At 39.2% G+C, this 19,678-nt stretch overlaps 1 protein-coding gene across 1 annotated transcript in view; it reads left to right on the top strand.

Moving 5' to 3' along the window:
• The window catches only part of LOC109932319 (xenotropic and polytropic retrovirus receptor 1 homolog), a 131,341-nt gene that overhangs the window by 101,116 nt on the left and 10,547 nt on the right, over positions 1-19,678 (top strand). Inside the window, exons 4-8 of the mRNA XM_048601952.1 lie at positions 2,230-2,379; positions 3,827-3,910; positions 5,891-5,972; positions 11,920-12,101; positions 13,860-14,039. Of these exons, the coding sequence (XP_048457909.1) occupies positions 2,230-2,379; positions 3,827-3,910; positions 5,891-5,972; positions 11,920-12,101; positions 13,860-14,039 (678 nt within the window). The remainder of the gene's footprint in view (positions 1-2,229; positions 2,380-3,826; positions 3,911-5,890; positions 5,973-11,919; positions 12,102-13,859; positions 14,040-19,678) is intronic.

The raw sequence follows: 19,678 nt of genomic DNA, 5'->3' as shown, positions 1-19,678 counted from the left end.
GACTAACCTTTGGTGTATCCATTATACTCGGCGATTCCTTATTAGCATCTAGAGCGAATCTAAATGGCTGAATGGTAGCATCTGTGATCGTGGAGAAGTCAGGAGCAGAGCAAATTGGATCACCCACATCTGCCTGAAAATGCTCATGCCCACTGGAATTTTGCCTTCCATTCACATGCTGAACGCTTCCATCATCAGGCATGGGGTTCTCCTTGTTAGCCACCTTTCCACTGGTTGTTTCACGGTTCACCACCCATTCATGACTGGGTGTTACAGGCTGCAGGTCGGATGATTATGAGACTACTTATTTCTATTGACAACATCCTAATTTTGCTGCTTAGCACAGATGTAATTGTATACCTGAATGAGGTTAGCGTCTCTTTTTCAGGTATGCTAGACACTGTACCTAATAGGCTCTTTCACACTCCCCCAGTGTTGTTCCTCTGATTTTGGTGGTTGTTTGACAATGACAAATTGTTGGGGAATGCAATTCTGCTGATGACAATGGCCCAAGAACTTCGTAGATGTCTAGCCCAATTTTGAGCTGTTTAATCTGTTTTGAATCTGTCTCAGCTGGAATTCTAGAAATAGAGCTCGAAGAGTTTTACAGAGTGGAAGGAGGCTCTTTGGTCCCTTGTGCCTGTGCCAGTCATCAAGCACCTATCTACTCTAATTCCATTTCCCAGCACATGCCTTATAGTCTGTGGCATTTCAAATGTTCATCTAAATAATACTTAAATGTTTTGAGTGTTTCCACCCCTACTACCCTTTCAGGCAGTGAGTTCCAAATCGGCACAACCTGCCCCTTACATCAAGTCTATAACCCCTGATTATTGACCTCTTTATTAAGAGGAAATGTTGCTCCCCTGTCAAGCCTGTCTATGCCCCTCATAATTTTGTATACTTCAATCAGGTCCCTCTCGGCTATAACCTCCCAGCTGTTGTATTCAATGCCTCAGATAATATGGGCAAGTATCCCATGTCTCTTCTTAGCCATCTTATTTATCTGCCCTGTTCCCTTCAAGGCTCTATGGACATGCACACCAAGGCCTCCCTGATCTTCTGAGGTCCTGTCATTCAACGTTTACTCTCTTGCTTTGTTAGTCCTCCCAAAATGCATTACCTCACATTTTTCAGGATTAAATTATATTTTCCACTGTTTTGCCAATCTGACCAGCCCATCTGCATCGGGCGCCTCTCCTTGCTATTAACTACACCACCAATTGTCACATAATCTGGAAACATATTGATCACACCTCCTACGTTGATGTCTAAATTATTAATGGATATAGCACTGAGCTCTGTTATGCCACTGGACGCAGGCTTCCAGTTACAAAACTAAACTTCAATTATCTGCTTTCTTCTACTAAGCCAATTTTGGATCTAATTTACCAAATTGTCCTGGATCTCTCAGCCTATTACCACCTTAATCAGTCTCCCTTGCAAGACTTTGTCAAAAGCCTTACTGAAGTAGAAATACTGCTCAATAGCATGCAAGGTGTTCTGACTGTGAAGGGCTTTGCTTCTACGAGATGTGTGTGATGATCCAGATAGATGCACTGTGACAGAGAGATTGGTGAGGACGAGGTCTGGTTGAAACTTCCCTGAGAATGGTATCTCACTCGACTATTTTCTCTCATCATTTGCTGTAGATCTAGTCTGACCACCTTTTTATTCAGAACTCCAGTTTCAGTCAATAATAAGGTTATTGAGCCATTCTTGCTGGTGAACATTAAAGACTCTCACCCAGAAAATATTCCAAGCCATGCTGCTTCTACCAAGTGATGTTGAACATGTTGGAGTACTGATTCCCCAGCCAAAGGAAATGATCATCAGGAAGTTTTCTTGCCCATGGTTGACCTTATGCCATGAGATTTCTTGGGGTCAGATGAGATAGAAGCTACCTCGTAATGGCAATAGAGGCGCTTGAGTGTATGGCCATACTGTGGGACGGTTTTCCCAAGTCTAGCACAATTCCCAAAATGTCTTAATGAACACATCTCTGCTGGGTCATCTGGTTGGGTGACCAAATGCTGAGTTCGATGTCTATACATCTTTGCTGCAATTTTGTACAACTCAGTGGCTTGCTTGACCATTTCAGAGTGCAGTCAAGAGTTAACCAGATTATTCTGTGTCTGGAATGCAATCGATAGGCGGTAGCCATGTGATAATTGTGCCAACAACCAATAAGTGCTCTTTTTAACTGCTTGCTGCTTTACTTTCTTGCAGAATCTGAATTTCACCGGTTTTAGAAAGATTCTGAAAAAACACGATAAAATGTTGGAGACAAGCCGTGGTGCTGATTGGAGAGTGGCACATGTAGAGGTGGCTCCATTCTATACCTGCAAGAAGATCACCCAGCTGATCAGTGAAACAGAGGTAAGAGGAATAGAGTGTTCTACACAGTCAAATAGAACTAAGGTCCAACAATCCTGTTTAAAATGCTCTGTCCACAGATTGAATAATGCTAGGAACTCTCATTTTCTTGACAAAGTTCATTTTCCACAGCCTGAAGTATTTTCCAATCTCTGCTGAAACAACCACCTCCATTTCAGTGCTTTACAAGTGAACCTGTAACCGTGTATTTGCTGTCTCTTATTAAGAAGCAAGACACATCATTACTGTACTGGTTATATTCTATAGGCCTCTGACTAGAGGGAAAGATTTAGAGAAGCACATGTATAGGGAAATTACAAAGATGTTTAAGCATCTTCACCACGTACCACAGCACGTAATCACAGAATTCTTGCTAAGTGTTCCTCATTTATTTAAAGAAGCACATAGCACTGATAAAGAACATTCGGCCCTTCCTGGATGGGTCAGCGCTTTAAAAGAATGATCCAATTATTCCACTTCCTCAGTTAATCTCTTCAAAGTATCTATACAGTTCCATATCTAAAATTAATTGTGAATCTGATTCCACCGCCCATTCAAGCAATACATTCGAATTATTATTATCACCTCTCTCCTCTCGATCTTTGCCAGTTAGATAACATGTTTTTCTTCTGGTTGCTAATCAACCACCAGGATTGTTCATAACTTTAAGCATCTCTCAAATCTTCTTTGCTTCAGGGAGAATAATCCCAATATTCTTGATGTAAATTTATTTTGCCTAATGTGTTTCAGGCTATCCAGCCATCATCACTTCTAATATGTTACTATTTTGTTTAATTCCATGAGTTCATAAGCATACAACTTCACATTGAATTAATGTAGTAGTATTTATAGTGCTAGATCAGCAACCCATAGGTTACATGTTCAAACCTGAATTAAACAAATGGAATGATTTACAGAATCACAGCATAATAATGAGCACAATTTCAACTGAGAACAGGATGAGCGCAGTTGTGATAAATCTTCCAGCCTACTTCATACAGTTGTACAGCAAGCCAACACTTGGGAAGTTTGCCAAACCTACCCGTGTCAACAAAAACTGAAAGAACTCCAGATGCTGTAAATCAGAAACAAAAATAGAAATTGTTGAAAAAGCTCAGTAGGCCTGGCAGCATCTGTGGAGAGAAAGCAGAGTTAACGTTTCGGGTCGAGTGACCCTTCCTCAGAACTGGCTCATATCAAAATCTGACTCAAGTCCAACTTCATTTGAGCAACTCTTAATGTCCACTCACAGCTCAGCGCGCTACTCAATTATAAAACATCTGCTATTGACCTCTAGTAATTTGCAATAAATGTGACCATCGCCAAAAAGAAAAATAATTAAAATATACCAGTTGTAGAATTAGTTACTTCAGATTTATTGACCAATTACTTACTGTTTTTTATCTTATATATTCTAATGAGATTAATTCTGATCTGTTTTGCTTGGTAGGCTCTTGTTACCGCAGAATTGGAAGGAGGTGACAGGCAGAAAGCCATGAAGAGGTTACGAGTACCACCCCTTGGCGCTGCTCAGGTTAGTCCTGATTACATTAAGCTTGTAGTGCAGTAACTTTCATTTCTATCATTGTTTTTCTCGACTGAGACTGCAAGGCAGGACTGAGAGTCTCATTGTCACTGGTGCTTTCAGAGGGAACATTAAACTGATGCCCTGACAGTCCCCTCAAGAGGCACATAAAGCCCCATAGCACTTTTTGACTGCAACAGTTTGCATTTCTGAAGTTCCTCTCGTGTAGTAAAATGTTACAAAGTTCTTTGCAGGAAGATTAATACACAAAATTGTCATTATCTGCGGAGTATCGGGCCATGGACCTCCTGCAGATAAAAAAATACGGACACTGCTACAAGGTAAAACTTCTATTTAACACAAAGGACTGTGTGATCAGACCAGTTAGGTTAATGGGGCTGACCTCAGGAAAATGAGGATCTGAGGGTAACAAATCAATGGATAATGAGTGAGTGTAGATAAAATTTGATTCTGAGCCACATAAGATTAGGTTACCAAAAGCTTGCTCAAAGAGGTAGGTTTTAAGGAGCATCTTACAAGCTATACTTAGGTACAGATGTTCGCTGGGGAAACCCAGTACTTAAAGTGTAGGCATCTGAATACAAATGCAAGTAGGAAAGATAGAAATTGGAGCTACACAATAGGTAAAAATTGTAGGAATGATGTCTTCATGGAGGGTTGGAGGAGGTTACAGAGAAAAGGGTGGAGGAATTTAAACATTAGAATGCCAGTGTTAAATCTAGGACATTGCCAAACCAGGACCCAATGCAGTTTAGGAATCACAGGGGTGATTTTTGAACAGATCTCACCACAAGTTAGGATAAAGGCACTGGTTTTTATTTTCGAATTAACTCAATTTTACAAAGTAAAAGAGAAAGGAAGTTTTTCCTGGTACATAGACAACATTTACCGCTCGACCAGCAAAACCAAAGTAGATTAATTGCTTATCCATCTAATTGCTGTTTGTGGAATGTTTACATTTGGTGTTCGCAAACTAATTGGTTTATCTATTTCACAATTTCTGTACTTCAGAACTTTTGATTGGCTGTAATGTGCTTTATCGTATCTTGAAATGAAAGGTGCTTTAGAAATGTAACTTTTTACTTCTTTTCTGCTGCTGGTAAACAGCACTGACTCAATTTAAGGTACATACTGTCATTATTGAACACTCCGAGGTCAGGTATACCATGTTGAGATGCAAAGTAAAGCTCCACATGTGGAGCATAACCCTATAAAAGTCAGTAAGATGTAATCCATTTCCAAGACCAATCTGGCTGTATTTGAGATTATCAATTAAGGACGGTTTTGAATTATGGATCATTACTCATTTGGAACTGGATTGAAACTACCTGGGCTCCCTTCATATTGAACCCTTTGACAAGGTGGTGTTAGCAACACTTAAACCTTGGCCCAAGAATAAAAGATCAGGCTGTAAAGCACAGAATGATGGATTTATGATCATCTGCTGATATTTATCACTCCCAATTTATCACTGTAGCTCCAATTCTGGTGCTTGATTCAAGTTCCTTTAAGGGTAAATTCAACACAGGCTGGTGCTGTGACACTATAGTGTACGGATCCAACTGCAGCTAGTCTTGAAAAGTGGGAGGTGTTGACAATCTAACTGCATGATTACATGAAGGTAGCTTTAGCTTGTTAATTGATCTGCTTTCTGTACAGGTTCAACACAGAGCTTGTGAATGGGATAAAAAGTCCTTCGAGTTTGTTAGGTTTTAGCAACATGTTTTTCTTGTAGCTGTTGGTACCTTTAAAAGAACCAGCTAAAATGTCTTCCCATTGCTTTTGTTAAATCATTTGGATGCAATGTGCCTTGTATAATTTAAAACTTAAGTAAAGATTTGTACAAGGAGATCATCTATGTAAATTATTACTGTTTAGGGGCATAGAATTGTTTCAGTAAGAATTGAAGGATTATTCCTATTCCTTGCTTTACCCTGTCTTATCTACCTCATTGTCTTTTTTTTACAGCCAGCCCCAGCGTGGACCATATTCAGGGTGGGAATGTACTTTGGAATTTTTGTTGTACTGCTTGCAGCTCTGATACTCATAGGTAAATGTCAAGACCATGTATGCACTAGTTTTCTGCATTCTAAAGGAATTAGGTTTGTGTCTGTTTAACGTGTTTGAAATAAGGACGTAACATATTTTTGTTTCTCATGTTGCAAGTAACATTTACACCACACAAGTGCCAGGCAATGACCATCTTCTGCAAGAGAGAATCTGACCATCTCCCTTTGACATCATGGCATTACCTTCACTAAATCCACCTACAATAAAGAATCTGGTGATTATTATTAATTATCATTAACCAGAAACTGAAGTGGACCAGTCATTATAAATTTCATGACTACGACAGCATGTCAGAGTCTGGGAATTCTGTCGTGAGTAATTCACCTCCTGAGTCCACATAGGATGTCCACCACCTAAAGTCCTTTTACAGCCTCCACAAGAGCCCTTGTGAATGCACCCCACCCCCCACAACCTTTGACAACCATAAACATTTACTCCCTGCACCATGAAAGCACAGTAGCAGCAGTGTGTACCAGATACATGATGCACTGCAGAAACTAAGCACCTAAGCTCCTTCAACAGCATCAACCAAACCCTTCCACCTTCTGGAAGGGTAAAGGCAGCAGAGGCATAGGAACACCATCAACTGTAAATTCCTGTCCAAATTACACACCATGCAGACTTGGATCTATATTTTCATTTCATCACTGTCACTGGGGCACAATCCTGGAACTATCTTTGCAACAGCACTGTAGGTGTCCTCACACCGGATGGACTGCAGCATTCAAGAAGGCAGCTCATCACCACCTTCTCAAAGGCAAGCAGCGGTGAACAATACAACAGCATCGTAAACTGTTAACAAATAATTAAAAGACAAGTGATATGTTGCCAAGTGAGGGTCGACTTCCTAAGGCAACCTTGTTTCGGGAATGATACATTTGTGCTCACACTGAATTAGTTAAAACCGCAAAACTTTCCTGTTTACTTCCCGTTCCACCCAGTTTTTTCTCCTTTCCCCATGAAGGTGCTATCTTATCCTGAGGGGCATATCCTACTAGTCAACTTCTGGTACCTCCCGCTGCAGAGCCTTGACTATGAAGATTTGAACTGTGGGAAGCATAGTACCTGAACACAAACCTGTTCTTTCTTACTTCACAGTCAGTCAGTCACTCACTCACGTTCTCCAGCAACTGTTGCAGGTTTGGAATCAGGAGTGAGAACTTTTTTTTTTCCATCCATCACTCCACAGGACTGAGAGCAATTATAATGCCAAGTTAAGATCAGCCAACTTTCCACACACTGAGAAGAGAAATCATGGTTTGTGCAGCTCAATTTCACACCCACCTAACTTTTTATCCACCCCACTATTGGGCGTTCTATTTCTCTTCTTAAATATGAATAAAATTTCAACCCAGAAGTAAATTACACAAAATGGAAGCAGTAATAAGCATACTGCTGAGATAATGTTCCAAAATCATGCAAGTTAAGCAGATTCCAATATGCTGTACTTCTCATTTTCCCCATCGGTTTCAAGTGCCAAGTACTGCTGATAATGGATAGAGATAGTTGCTGATTGCGATGCTTCTGCAATTTCAAAACTTCAAGGAAAATATTACCAGGATGAACAGTGTTCGCCAATTTTAAACCGAGCATCGTTACCGTGATCTTTATTCACATTTACATCACAGCCTTGCTTCACCTGCCGGAAACCTTTGAGTTCCCACTTACTAAGATAGGGAGTAGCTAGCAAATTGAGGCTGTGCAGCTTTTGCCAAGTTATCATTTTATGAGCCCTACCATGTAACCAACAAGATTATGGTGCCCAGGCTGTCACGCAGAATTGCAGTGAGTCAGTTGTACGTATCCTTTGTTCGTATTGTGGCTTTTGTATCTCTCCACCCTTCCCAAAAGACATTTTGTGGATCAAAAGACTAATCTGTGGTATACGATTTTATACCGTGCCCCCACAAACCAGAAGCAAGGTAAAAATAACCAGAGTGAATCATGCTGACAAAAACGTCCGGAGATGAATTACCTCATCTGTGCTGAATCAGCTGATTTCAGCTGAGACAGCAGTTGATGGAAGGGGTTTGTGTTGCCCTCAGGAGCACGAAACCAGGGAGGGGTGAACCAACCATGATAGCTGTTTGTGATTGTAAACTAGTGAATGGGTAATGTGCTTGTGTGGTCAGAGTAAGGTCAGGTTCAGGCTTGGCTTCAGTGCCACCCCTGATTGAATAACCTACCAAAACTCATTTTTCATTCCCTTTCCTTTACTCTGTCCCAATATCTTTGGCTAATTTCAGTATTAAAATGTGACTGCATATCATGCATAAACGTTTACAAATTTCCTATAAATGGACTTTGAAATACCCAGCAGAAAACTCTTAAGAACATGTTGGCAGTAAATAATATTGAAACTACTTGCAAACTAAAAGAATGAACAGCTGTTCTGTGATATATTTCTTGCTGTATGTGAACTGTACTATGGCTGGGTATGTGTCCCATGTTGAGGCACTTGGTAAATTAAGGGTTTTGGCCATGGAGTTCAAAAGAGAATGGTCTTTTGTGCAAGAGGGAGTCAAATTGCACTGTTCCGCTTTTGTCTTTGTATTTGCTATCAGGTACAGGAAGGCATTGTTGGATCAAAAGGGAGAAAGGGAGGGCTTTTTGATCCTTTTCCCTTGTAAACGTGATAGTGATAGTAAAAATGCAAACTAGATACAGAAAGGAATGTTATCAAATAACATGATATCAGTTGGGAATCAGTAATATAAACAAGGAAAATGCTTTTGCACTTATTCAAATGGTGGGAATCATTGACACAGTTTGTCCCTGTAATTCCAGTAAATATCTCCTGCAGGCAAAATGCTTTTCCATCTTGTGAAGGGAGGAGGAGATTTATGCTGCTGGCAACATCTTCTACTTATCATGAGATCTCAAGATGTTTACAGATTAGAAAACCCATCCAACTTATCCTAATTCATCCATCCTAAAAGAGTTTACATTCACCACATTATCGTCTCTAATAGTTTATTAAATGATTCCAGAGGCTTTACCTCCACAACATGCCCCAAAAGTCAATTTTAAGTGTTACTGATTCTTTGCATCTCACAATTTCAAAATTACTATTGACTATTTTGATATGCCCCCTTCTGTTCGACAGGCACAGGATCATTTTAAGTAATTTTACAAATTAACTTCACCCACACTGTCTACTGTCTTGTATATCTCTATAAGATCACCTCTCAGGTGTCTTCTTTTCCTGGTGGAAAAAGCCAAAGTCTCTGCAATTTTTCTAGTTGGCACTAAGGGATAGTTGTTTCCTTTAGTCTAATGTTTAACCCAGCATTCTAAGTGGTCAGTTGTTCCTTTTACTGCATTAACAATTGAAGTAATTTGCATCCAATAGTCCACTATTTGTTAAAACTCTGTTTGAGCCAGCTGTCAGATGTAATTTGTCCTGAATGCCACTATCATCTTGAATTGATTAGCATGAGCAGGACAACATACTGTAGCATCAGGTACCAATCTTTTTTTATTGTCCTACCCAGGAGAAGGAAGCAAGCAAAGATTCCCCAAACTGGGGAACAGGATTCAAGTTTTGAACAAACTTTCAGAGACCCAAGTGTTTTTGAAGGGAAAATAGCATTTTGTATAAAAGAGAGAGAACCAAACTTCTTGCAGGCAGTCTGAGCAATGCTTAGGATGTTCCATCTGAGATTGGAACCTAGTGAGACCAAGGATGTCAGTCGATGAAGGAGTCGAGTAATCAAAGGTGAGGCATGAATGCTGTTTGCTGGATTTGTCCTCTCCTCCTGTCTCTATATCCTCCTCCAACCCTCAAATCTCTATGCTGCTCTGATTCTTCTAAACTTTCCTAATTTTCAGGCAGCTGTGCTTTCAGCAGTCAAAATCCTCAGTTCTGAAGTTTCTTCCCTAAGACTATCTACCAAACTCCTCCTCTAAAAAAATGTCATGAAACTTTTCCCTTAGATTAAAACCTGACCTAATATCTCCTTGATTTCAAATTTTTGTCAAATTCCTGCTTCGACACACGACATAATTGCAAATTGTTGGTTTGCAAAAGACTCGAAGTAACAATAACTTCAAAAGTTAAAAGAAACCCAATGATCAAAGCCAAATTGAATGGTAAAATGTTATTTTTTAAAAGTACTTTTAGTGTAAGTGGAGCATGAACCCAGACCTGACCTGTGGATAGGGACACTACCATTGCACCACTCTTGAGAAAGTTTTGGCTGGTTTCGAAATTGATTCACAAGCGAATGGGCTCTGTGTGATAACTGCTATACTGCATTGTTGGGACCCCAATTGAAAAGTATGCAGGCACTTGAGATTTAGTGATTCAGGAATTGAATCACAGAATCCTTGAGAGGAACATTGGTCCATGCACTGTGTACTGAGTTGAGCCAGGTGAAGAATTGCTGAATTCAGGCAGATTAGACACCAGAAGAGTGACAAAGTGGTGACATGAAGAAAGAATTGAACCTTAGGTCATGGATAGAGAAAGGGGTAACTTCATCATCTTGAAAATTAAATAGCGATGACTTGCTTAGAAATTTATGGAGCCAAACCCAGTCAAGGATTTTGTCAGTGTTAAAGTCAATGTTCAAATAAATGTTCAAAAGTAGAGGTCTAGGAGTAACATCACCTTGGGCAAAAAGGTAACTAATAGTATGACCGAACCACATAGACAGATAGTAAATGATTCATTGGTTGGACCAGAAACTTCAAAGTGCTGGATGATCCGAGTGTTAATAATAGTTTTGATAACTTCAGAAATCACTAATGTTGTGTCAGTAATATGGTATTGAGACTTTTGAGGGGAATAATAATCCGAGCAGTTTTCAATGAGAAAGAATGGTGCCAGATAGACTGAAGAGATGGCATAGGAAAAATTAAGATGCAAAACCTCAGCAATAGAATAGTCAGACTGAAGGCTTAACATGCAGTTTAGAAAGCGTTGTTCAGCCCAGTAAAGACAGTGCAGGTTCTAATACAGTAATGGTATGTTTTTTAATTTGGTTTGCACAGTTACTGCCTTATTTTTATTGTTTCTTAATTAACCTGTTCTGACGTGTTATGACAGCCCTCTGAAGCAAGTGGGGCTTAAAATCCAGGCCTTCTGGCTCAAAGGCAGAGTCAATATTACTGTGCCACAGAAGTCCTTTTTCTACGTTATTTAGATATTTTAATTAATCTATTCACCGATGTTAAGACACACCTCTGCATTACGTGAGACTTGATCATGGCCTCCTGGTCCAGAGGTTGAGACACTGCCACTGCACCACAAGAGCCTTCCTTTCTGAATATTGAGCTTATTTTATATTTCCTAATCAACCTGTTCAGACGTATTGTTACCCACCTCTAGAGCAAGTGGAACTTGAGCCCGTACCTCCTGTCTGAGGTGTAGGAATGCTACCACTGTGCCACAAGAAACATTCTGCCTTATTAAATTTTCTGAAAAAATTTTTATTTAACCTATGTTGTAATCAACTCTTGAGAGCAGGTGGGATTTGAACCCGGGTCTCTCTTTTTTCAGGGATAGGGACACCACCATTGCACCACAAGAACCATTCTGCCTTATTTAAGTATGTTTTTCTTATTTCAGGCACCTGTCCTCTCCAAGAGAGCTAATTAGCCATTGATTAAAGCCCAGTGTTAAATGAGAATTACGATGTCTGTGTTAGAGTATAGTTTGGTGCATCCTGTTTCTCTCTATTCTGCATCTCCTTAATGTAATGAGACCTGCAAGAGACTGAGTGCGGGAAAGTTTTTTTGTTTTACTTTTTGCACAGAAAATTACTCTTTTTTTTTAACATTTCTAATTAATTTTGTGTATTCTTACTCAACTGTCAAATAGTGGTGAAAAGATCTATGTCAAGATGATTCTTGTTACTTCATTTAAAAAGAATAGTTCAGTCTGGATCATCAACTGCTTTACCAATTCTTGCTGCATTTTCCAGGTAAATCAAAAGAAGGGAACATTTGGCCTTTGGTGCGTATTTACCGTGGTGGATTCCTTCTGATCGAGTTTCTCTTTCTGCTTGGCATCAACACATATGGTTGGCGGCAGGCTGGAGTGAACCATGTGCTAATCTTTGAACTCAACCCCAGAAGCAATCTGTCCCATCAACATCTCTTTGAGGTTAGTCATCTCAGATGTGATTGATAGACCTATGGCAGGTCTTAATTTTCCCAATGGTGTGTTTATTTTCTTAAACAAACATTTCACCTCGTGTTTTTGTATTAATCAAAGATATGTATCTTTTATTAGGTGCATGAATTTGGGTCAATTCTAAATAATCATCTCAAACAATCTCCGTTCAGTTTCTCCAGGGGAGAAATTTTCTATTAAATAAGTGCTTTAATGTGAGTTTCTATACTGCCTGTCTTGGTTATTTCATTTGCAGCCTGTGTAGCCTATTCAGAAAATTTTGCATATTTTCCTGTGATTTTTATGGGTATCTTTGGGGCTACTTTCAAACAATATAAAGTACCGTTTTTGCAGAATTCCAGTGGATACTTGGCGACCTTAGAAGAAGCAGCATTTAAATGAACTGTTTGCCATAATATCAGAACTAAAACACAATGTCAAAGATTTCAGTTATCTAAGCACCACATTCTTATCACACTGCCAAAGAGGGCATTTGGCAGTTGCTTTTATTTGGAACTGGTTCCCTTGCCCAGGGGGTAATGATATTGCTTGCCTTTTTTTAGTTTTGTAGTTTCATCAATGTCATCGAGGCCTTATTCTCCAGCAGGGTTTCTATTATTCAGTGGAAATCAGGAAACATGCACTCCCATAAAACACTGTCTTCTGAATCTGTCTTCCCCAACTCTAAAATTCTCTGTGGCAGATGACTAGTTTTCCCTGTTCAGAGAAGGGATTGGTATGTGAGTGTTATGGACCTCATACTTTTTATTTTGGAGAGTCTGAATCTATCCTGGTACCCATCAAACAGAAAGGACCTCTGCAGCTACAAAGAATGGTTTGGAGATAAGCAATTCAGAGTAGGATCTTGTCATTGTGTCCCCAGCTGCCACGGCACAGTTATGCAATGTAAGTGGAATTCCTTGTAGATTGTGACTCTTTAGAGTATAAGTGATTCTTTGAAGAAATTTGAAGCACCAATAATAAACAGGGACACAAAAAATGTTCAATGACCTTGAGAAATCGCACATTTGGGAGAGCAAATTTGATGTGGAAGAACATGTAGTTCAAGGACAAGATAACTCAAGGGTGGAAAATAATGCATTATTATTAGCCATCCTTCCTCATATCAAGAGCTTATTTTATTACTAAGTCCAACAGTTAGTAGGCACTTTGATACTCACATTCCTGTCATGAGATGTACACACTCAAGCAATCAACTCCACTCTGGTAGAAAATGTGAAACAACATAATGAAGGAAACACTTAATCATGGTTATTGAGCAACAGATTTCCATTGTCAAATTGTGATTTCCTTTCCAAAAGGATCATTTTGGGACTGTCTCTGCTACATGTGAGTGTAGATACAACGATTAAGCTCACTGGTTATTCATTAAATAGTGCACCTCTCTGCTAATAATACAAATATCTGGCACACGTCAAAACTTGAGGGAATGAGATATTCACCCACTGTTGTTCAATCGAGCTAAAATCTATCTATCCTGTCTTGAAACCTGTGTTTATACTTGATCATTGCATCATAAGTATCTGGTAAAGTTCCCTTCAATGTGTTCTCTTTAAATGAGGACTATTTCCACACACAGCCCTGTTAGCATCTATTTCATGTGGCCATAGTTGACTAAATTACCGTGTTAATTGTATTGTATTTTCAAGTGTGTAAGGGAAGAGAATTGGTTTATACAGTTTAAGCGTGTATCTGTGTAAGTAAGTAAAAGCATTTATCTTTTTACAGATTGCTGGCTTCCTGGGAGTCCTTTGGGGCTTGAGCCTGTTCATCAGTTTATATGGGTCATACGACTTAGTTCCAATGCAGGTCAACCCTCTCATACTCTACGGGTTCATGTTCCTGTTTCTCATCAATCCCACAAAAACCTGCTACTACAAGTCTAGGTTCTGGCTGTTAAAGCTCCTGGTGAGTAAGAATTTTTTTTCCCTACAATTCTTCACATTTTTATTGGCATAAATGTTGTTTTGACTGGGAATAAAATATTGAACTATCTCCACAGCTTGACCATTTTCTCTTAAGCTAAATAAGGTTTGGAAGTGGGTCACTGTGAGAGATATTTGTAAAAATATCATAGGTTTATCAAACTTGCCAACATCTATTCAGTGTTTTTTGGGAAATGTTGTACACCATATCCTGCATAGTTATGAACTAATTTAACCAGGCTGTATTTATACTCTGGAATTTTGTGTCAATAATAGAGTGTGTTTCTCTGAAAGTAGGATTAAAACTTGTTTCTATTAAAAACATTAATGCTGACTCCATCTCTGATTTCAGTTGGAAGCATGAACACATATCAATCTGTACATGTTTGTGAAAAAAGATCTTTACAGTGAAAAGTATGAAACTAACCAAGTATAGTTGGCAATGACAGGCTTTGCATTACCCCAAGGTGGGCTGTCAGAATATTAGTACTGTGACTGACAACATACCCACATGGTCTGCAAAGTTTCCAAATTTTAGGATAGACAAGCAAAGACCAGCTTGGTCTATTATGCTTGGACCATCGTAGAGTTGTAAAGGTTTACAGCAAGGAAAGAGGCCCTTTGCTCCAACTTGCCCATACTGCCCAGTTTTCATAATTAAGCTAGCCCTATTTGCCTGCATTTGGTCTGTATCCCTCCATACCTATCCTATCTGGGTATCTGTCCAAATATTTCTTAAATGACAAAATTGTACTCGCCTCCACCACTACCTCTGGCAGCCCATTCCAGACACTCACCAACCTCTGTGTGAAAAAATTACCCCTGTCGACCCTTTTGTATTTCTCCCGTCCCACTTTAAACCTACGGCCTGTAGTTTTAGACTCCCCTACCATGGGGAAAAGTTGTTGGCTATCTACCTTATCTATGCCCCTCATGATTTTGTAGACCTCTATAAGGTCACCCCTCAGTTTCCTACACTCCAGGGAAAGAAGTCCCAGCCTGTCCTTCTAACTCAAATCTTCCAGTCCAGGTAGTATCCTAGTAAATCTTTTTTGCACTCTTTCTAGTTCAATAATATCCTTTCATCATGACTAGACTCTTTATACCCTCACTGTCCCATGGGCACATAAGCTCCTGAAAGTGACAAATCAGAAGGATTTTTAAAGTGATATACTGTAGTCCACTTGTTTGCCGTATCCATTTGTCTGCAACTTGGCACAAAGATGCATAAGATTAGACAAATTTGCAGACCACGAGAGATAGTAGAACATCACTGTTCACAGTTGGAAGGCTGTTTTCTACCATTGTGAGGCACAATGGAGGCAATTTTACTCTGCACCGTATTTGACCTCAGCATGCTTGCTGGCGACATATAATAGAAGTGTTTCAAATCCCCAATGCTAATCACCCTCAGTCTGATTGGAGCAAAAGTATTGCAGATAAATTAGAGGGAATGGGTGCTTGCAGCAAATTGGCATTAGTTCTGTACCTTAACAGGGCTGTGATTTTGGTGCTTGGAGCTGTCAGTACTTTTCAAGCAGAAGCTGTATAATCCATTCATAATTACTGGTGGATGGATTCCATTATTTCAAAGGGATTTCTCTATGGTAAAAATTGAGGATGAGGTCCTAGTTTTTGGGGAAGATGACTGAATCAAATCAAGCATCCATTCTCATTTTAACACCAATTCAGCAAAACTATTAATGTGCTGATTTTATGGGTCTCTTACAAATAGAAGGATGCCTCTCTAAACATTCCTCTCTAAAACACTCTTTTCTCGAGCCTACTTTTTTGTTCTTGTGTGTGGCTACCAAAGGTGCAACTTCTACATGGTTTAATGTACTGCTCATCAGTAGGATCCATCAGCACTTGGTGCTCTAATCATTTAAAAGAACAGTGTTCTTTCCCTGCTGTTTTTCCACCTTGGGCTCATTGGCTTTGAACAAGTAAATACTCTGAATTGAAAAGCTGGTGAAGTCTATACAGCCTAAACTGGATTCTTCAGCATTGTTCTTTTATTCTTGAGAAATCTAGGTGAAGGGTTCAGTTTCCATAGCACCAGTTGAGAGGAAGAAAGATAAAAATAAGATTAAGCAGAAACTAGTGACCAGGCATTTACATTTGTTTTGTCAGTACTAACCAGTCAAAAATCCCTGCAGAACCCTCAACAATGAGGGATAAGTGGATGATTTATACATCAATTTTTTCTGAGGGGTGAAAAGTTGTTGGTCTAAACTTCATGGAACTCATCCCAAACAAAGTACTGCTATCACTGTTATTTCTAGCAGGATTGAATCTAAATGATGTATTGGAAATGAGATTTCCATTCAATCACCATACTCAACTATGCTGAGCTCAAAAAATGGGTCAGCCATTAGAAATTAGGAGAAGTGAAGCAATTCATGATTTTCAAACTGTTAGTGAAGGATTAGACTTGTTTTATGTTAAAATACAATGGTATTTCAGGGTATTTGCACTGTGTGGAAAAGTAGCATCCACTAATTTAATGATCAAAATACAAAGCCACTTTAAAAATTGTGTCGAACATAATTATTAAATGCACCTTTATTTAGTGCAGTGGAAAATTATTGTCCTTCATTTATTTTGCTTGCCGCAATGCTGGCCCAGTCGCTTTCAAATGTTTTTAAAAGACAATGATTGCAATGAACAGTAAATGGTTATGCTGTGTTGACTTTTAAGTGGTTTGAAGTGAAATTTAGCACACTCTTGTGTAACGGCAACAAACAGCCAGTCTTATTGTGATCCGATTAGCATTAACAATACAACTTGAGTTTATCTAGCTCTTCTGACATAGTAAAATTTCCCTTATTGAAGCATCATCAAACGAAATATGACCCACAATAAGGAGATATTAGGACAGATAACCGAAAGCTAGGTCAAAGATGCAAATGTTACAAAGTGTCTTAAAGGAGGAAAGAAATATTGCGAAGCAGAGAAGTGTTGCAAGAGAACTCCAGACCATAGAGCCTTGGTAGCTGAAGGCACAACCGTTAGTGATAGGTCACATAAGATTGGAAATGTTCAACTCATCAGAATGGAAGAGCTCAGATGCCTTAGATGGCTATGGGTCTAGCTAAGATTACAGATATAGAGAAGGGAAGCCCTGGAGGGATTTGGAAGCAAGGATGACACGTTTAAAAATTAAGGCACTGCTAAATCAGAAGCCAGTGTAGATCAACATGCACTAGGAATCATGGACAAACCGGACTTGGCATAAGTTAGGATATGGGCAGCAGAGTTTTGGATGAATTTAAGGTTACAGAAGGTGGAACATCAGAGGCCAGCCTGAAATGTATTAGAATTGACAAGACTAGAGGTTAAAAAAAAAGGCCTGGATGAGGGTTTCAGCAGTAGATGAGCTGTAGCAGGTTACAGTCTTGCTATGGAACTAAAATTAACTGTGGAGTAACCGTAGCTGGATATAGCCACTGTTTTCAAGGTGCAGTAGTCCAATAAGTAACTGCTTTAATGGCACAAAGCTGTGCTTTGTTTGTACCGTGGTTATTTTTGATGTTGTTATGTTTAACCAACATCAAAGGATGAGAGTGGGTTTACACAGCCCTAGGGAAATGTTCGACGTTATAAATGCAAATTTGTTCCATCCAATGCATATTATGAATGTAAAAAAGATTCTCTGTAATCGTAATTTTTTGTTTGATTTCCTTAACTTATTAGAAATGTTTTAAATTTAATGGAGTTAGAATTGCCTAAGGTGGTGTACATTCAAAATGAGTTCCAAGCAATGTCCTCCATAAGGTATACTGCTCCCTAAGGAAATAAAATACAAGCTACATTTAGAGAGCTTCAATATATGCTGGAGACATAGGGAATTTTCATCCTGTGTGTGTTCTGGTGGAACCAGTGGGAAATGAGATATGTGCATGTTCCTTCCTGTAACATACTTCTCAGTATTGATTCTCACACGCTCCAATCATTCTGTATCCCTTTGTTCTTTCCTTCCTGTTTTTGCTATTTTGTTCCATATTTGTTATCTCCTCTCCTTTCTTTATTTCTCTCACTTTATCTGATCTAATTCTCTCTCGTAACTCCCCTTTGTAACCTTTTCACTCATTCTCTTCCTCCCACCTGCTCTTTTCCCTTCTCTTCTGTTCCACTTTACTATCCCTCCTCTCTCACTCCTATGGTGATCTGCCCCATTAACACACTACAAATGCCTAGGAAACTGTACCAGCTCATGGTTTTGGTGTTTAACAGCACATGAGTGGTGGTTCTAATCACACATTGTCTCTCTGTATCTTCAATCACCACTCTAAACTGCAGGGTAAAAGTTAAAATGGGTTGTTCTTCAGTTGCTGACTGCAGTAGTGAATGTTACAGTCTCTTAACACTATAGAAAACAATTCTCCCTGCTTTTTGTCCTCAACTCTCACCTCCATTTCCATCTATTTTCCCATCCTTTCAAAATGTCAAATAATTATTAAATCACCCCTCAACCTTATCTATTTTAGGGAAATGGAACTAAAATTAACTGTAGAGTAACCGTACTTAGATATAACCACTGTTATCAAGGCACAGTAGTCGTTGTATTTGTAAAATAGAGTTTCCAGCTCTGGTTGAGTATATTCCTGTGGTTTCTTAACATTATGTCCTTTCTGCTGCCTCCCTAGGTAAGGAGTCTTTATTCCTCATCCTTAATATTTTTATAACCGACACATAACTGTGTTCAAAGAAAATGGGAAACAAAAATACTTTCTTGAAGACCCAGTGATTCCCCTTCTGTTCCACCCTTGTCCCTTCCTGGGTGTTTTTACTTACAGAAGTGTCCAGGAGATCATCTTTTATCTCAGGAGAAACTAGATGATTCAGGAGGATACGTGATCCAAACATTAACCCTGGCCTTAGTTCCAAAAATTTAGCTGCAAGCCTAAAAATTTGCACTCCTTTAGCTGTTTGCTGTGGGATTACCCATTTTGATCAGACTCTGCAGGTGTCAGTAATCTGCAGTGCATTTTCAGAAGACTATTCTTGTGGACTGTTCTTAGGGTGAAGAGGTATGTGCTGATGAGAAATAAAAAGGATTGAGTGTTTTTTGTAATTAGTTTTCTGAAAGGCCACTGTGGCAGCTGGCTGCGTGCAGAATTTCTAATAGACTGTAATAATGCACATTTACAAACAATGGCAGATGATTGACAGGCCTGTAATTGCAGGAATTGAAAGCATTGTACCTTGCTAAAATAGCACACATTCCACAAAATGTGTTGAGCATTTTTATGTGCTTCAGTAATGCATTTAGCCAGTGATAGATTATGAAAGAAAAGCAACAAACATCTAAACAATTGAGTTATCCTTGTAGTGTTGAAGTAATGTTAATTTTCCACTGAAGTAGCAGTTTTTGGAACTACAATTCAACGAGCAGTCATTTTGTTTTAATCTTCCAGTTTTTGTCACCACTTCTGTTGAAAATTCATCAATAGAGAACAATTTTACCATCTGCTGATAGTCCAAACGGCCTTGGGTCATGAAATAACCTTGACATTGGGGTTGCCACAACACCAACAAACAATGTATATGCATCGACCCGTGCCATGCGTCCACTGACCCCTGACTCAGTGCTACGGAGGTATCCTGAGCTTGATATTA

The sequence above is a fragment of the Rhincodon typus genome, chromosome 10 (genome assembly GCF_021869965.1).
Source record: "Rhincodon typus isolate 14 chromosome 10, sRhiTyp1.1, whole genome shotgun sequence".
Classification (NCBI taxonomy): domain Eukaryota; kingdom Metazoa; phylum Chordata; class Chondrichthyes; order Orectolobiformes; family Rhincodontidae; genus Rhincodon; species Rhincodon typus.
This window is presented reverse-complemented; position numbering and strand designations above follow the sequence as displayed.